This window comes from Geospiza fortis, unplaced genomic scaffold (assembly GCF_000277835.1).
Source record: "Geospiza fortis unplaced genomic scaffold, GeoFor_1.0 scaffold80, whole genome shotgun sequence".
NCBI classification, from domain to species: domain Eukaryota; kingdom Metazoa; phylum Chordata; class Aves; order Passeriformes; family Thraupidae; genus Geospiza; species Geospiza fortis.
This window is the reverse complement of record NW_005054551.1, coordinates 404,269-406,566: the sequence shown is the minus strand read 5'-3', so window position 1 is coordinate 406,566 and position 2,298 is coordinate 404,269. Positions and strand designations below refer to the sequence as shown.

The 2,298-nt window shown below is 48.6% G+C and overlaps 1 protein-coding gene across 1 annotated transcript in view; it reads right to left on the bottom strand.

Annotated features, from left to right (window-relative positions):
• The window catches only part of RFX2 (regulatory factor X2), a 52,220-nt gene extending 50,536 nt beyond the window's left edge, over positions 1-1,684 (bottom strand). Inside the window, 1 exon segment of the mRNA XM_005429505.3 lies at positions 1,565-1,684. Within this exon segment, the coding sequence (XP_005429562.1) occupies positions 1,565-1,669 (105 nt within the window). The 5' untranslated portion in view covers positions 1,670-1,684.
• Positions 1,685-2,298: the final 614 nt, after the last annotated feature.

The following is a 2,298-nucleotide window of genomic DNA, read 5'->3' as shown; positions in this document are numbered from 1 at the left end:
CCATCCCTGCTGGCAGCAGCTTTTCCCCAGTGATTTCTTTGTCCTGCTGGAGAGAGGAAGGATGCTCCTCCTCTTCAGCAGTCTTCACTATCCCCTGGATTTTCCTTAATCCATGCAGCTCCATTCCAGAGGCTGGATGGGTGATTCCATAATCCAAAGGTTTTCCAACCTTTGTTCACAGCCAAATCCACACTGTGACCCTGGGGACAGCTGGCGCTGCTGTCCCCAGCCCTGCCACACCAGCAAGGATGGGAAGGCTGGGAGGTGACAGCAGCACTCTGGATTCTTGAAAAGCCAAATATTCCTTCAATTCCCAATCTTTAATTGCTCCTTTCCATCAGCATCCAATGGCAGCAGCTGCTGCTGCTCACTTGGGAGTTGGAGAAGGATGAAGCTGAGTTACACCCACCCATCCTCTCATCCCTCCAGCTTCCTGAGGCAGAAATTTCTTTTGCAAGTTCCCCAAAAGGCAGGAAAAGGAACAAAAAGGAACCAGTTTCACTTAACCCTTCCCATTTTGCACTGGGTGGTTCCTGTTCATCACTTGTCTCCTGTTGGGGCCTCCCAAATGCAGCACATTCATGGGCATTAATCACAAATCCCCCTCTGCAAATTGAAATGTTGGGATCTGCCTACCCAGGGAAGAGACCATGGGATGATCTGGGTTGGGAGGGATCTCAAACCCCACCTTGTGAAGCTTGGCAGAGCTCAAACCAACAGGACAGCACTTTTATCAACAGGTTGTCCCCACTACCTCAAGGAACTGATTAAAAACCCTCTCCCCACTATAAAAAGTGGGATTAAAATCAGCTGGCACAAAGTGACCCCCTTGGGGACTTAAACCCCAAAGCTTGCACAAGGATTGGCAGCGCTTAAACCCACGGGACATCACTTTTATCAACAGGTTGTCCCCACTACCTCAAGGAGCTGGTTGAAAACCTTCTCTCCACTACCAAAACCTGGGATTAAAATCAGCTGGCACAGAGTGACCTCCTTAGGAACCTAAATTAAACCCCAAACCCCACCTTGTAAAGCTTGCACAGGGATTGGCAGCACCTAAACCCACAGGACATCACTTTTATCAACAGGTTGTCCTCACTACCTCAAGGAACTGATTAAGAACCTTCTCCCCAGTATCAAAAACTGGGATTAAAATCAGCGGGCACAAAGTGACTCCCCTGGGGACCTAAATTAAACCCCAAAGCTTGCACATGGATTGGGAGCACTCAAACCCACAGGACAACACTTTTATCAACAGGTTGTCCCCACTACCTCAAGGAGATTATTAAAAACCCTCTCCCCACTATCAAAACCTGGGATTAAAATCAGCTGGCACAAAGTGACTCCCTTGGGGACCTAAATTAAACCCCAAACCCCACCTTGTAAAGCTTAGCAGAGCTCAAACTCACAGGACAACACTTTTATCAACAGGTTGTCCCCACTACCTCAAGGAACTGATTAAGAACCTTCTCCCCACTATCAAAACCTGGGATTTAAATGCATCTGCCATGGAAATCAGGGCTTTTCTCCATGGTAACAGCATCCCCAGCTGTGCATGCCTTACCTGCTGTGAGGCTGGCACTGCCTGCACCACTGGTGCCTGCGCTGAGCCCGACGGGTGAAGAGCCACAGAAGCTGCTGAGTCTGATCCACCCTCTGGACTCTGCATGCTCCCTGCTGGGGACAGCACAGGGACATCAGAGGGGACAGCACAGCACAGCCACACACCCCCAACCCATTGACAACAGGGGTGAAATCCCAGGGGAATATCCAGAGGGAAAGGAGGCAGCTCCCGTCCTACACACGGGGCTGGTTTTAGTCCCTGGAGCTCATTTTAATGCAGAATTATGTTAAGGAAAAAGAAACTTGCACAATTGTTTCACAGAGAGAAGGAAGGAACAGAAAATGCACTTCTATATTTAACTGAAAAGTGGTGTTGGAAAATTATTGTGTCACAGGGAGCATCACACATGATTGGGAAGAGTAGGGGAATATTTTTAAAATAATGCTTTCTCTCCCTCTGCCTTATCACGTTTAACTAGTGCCAAAAAAAGCTTTGAATCAAACCTTAATTTCACTGGCAAAATGGGGTGGCCAGTTGGGTTTATAACCAGAAAAAAATCAAGGATGAAGAGCACAAGAACAAAAATTCAGCATCATTTTGGACTCCCTTAAGAAGCATCTCCACCCTCCCAAAAGCAGCATCTCCACCTTCCCATCGCCCCAAAATCCCACCAAGGTCCCCAGACAGCCCCAGCATCACCCCCCAGTGCCACACAGCCCTGATGGTGCCCTCAG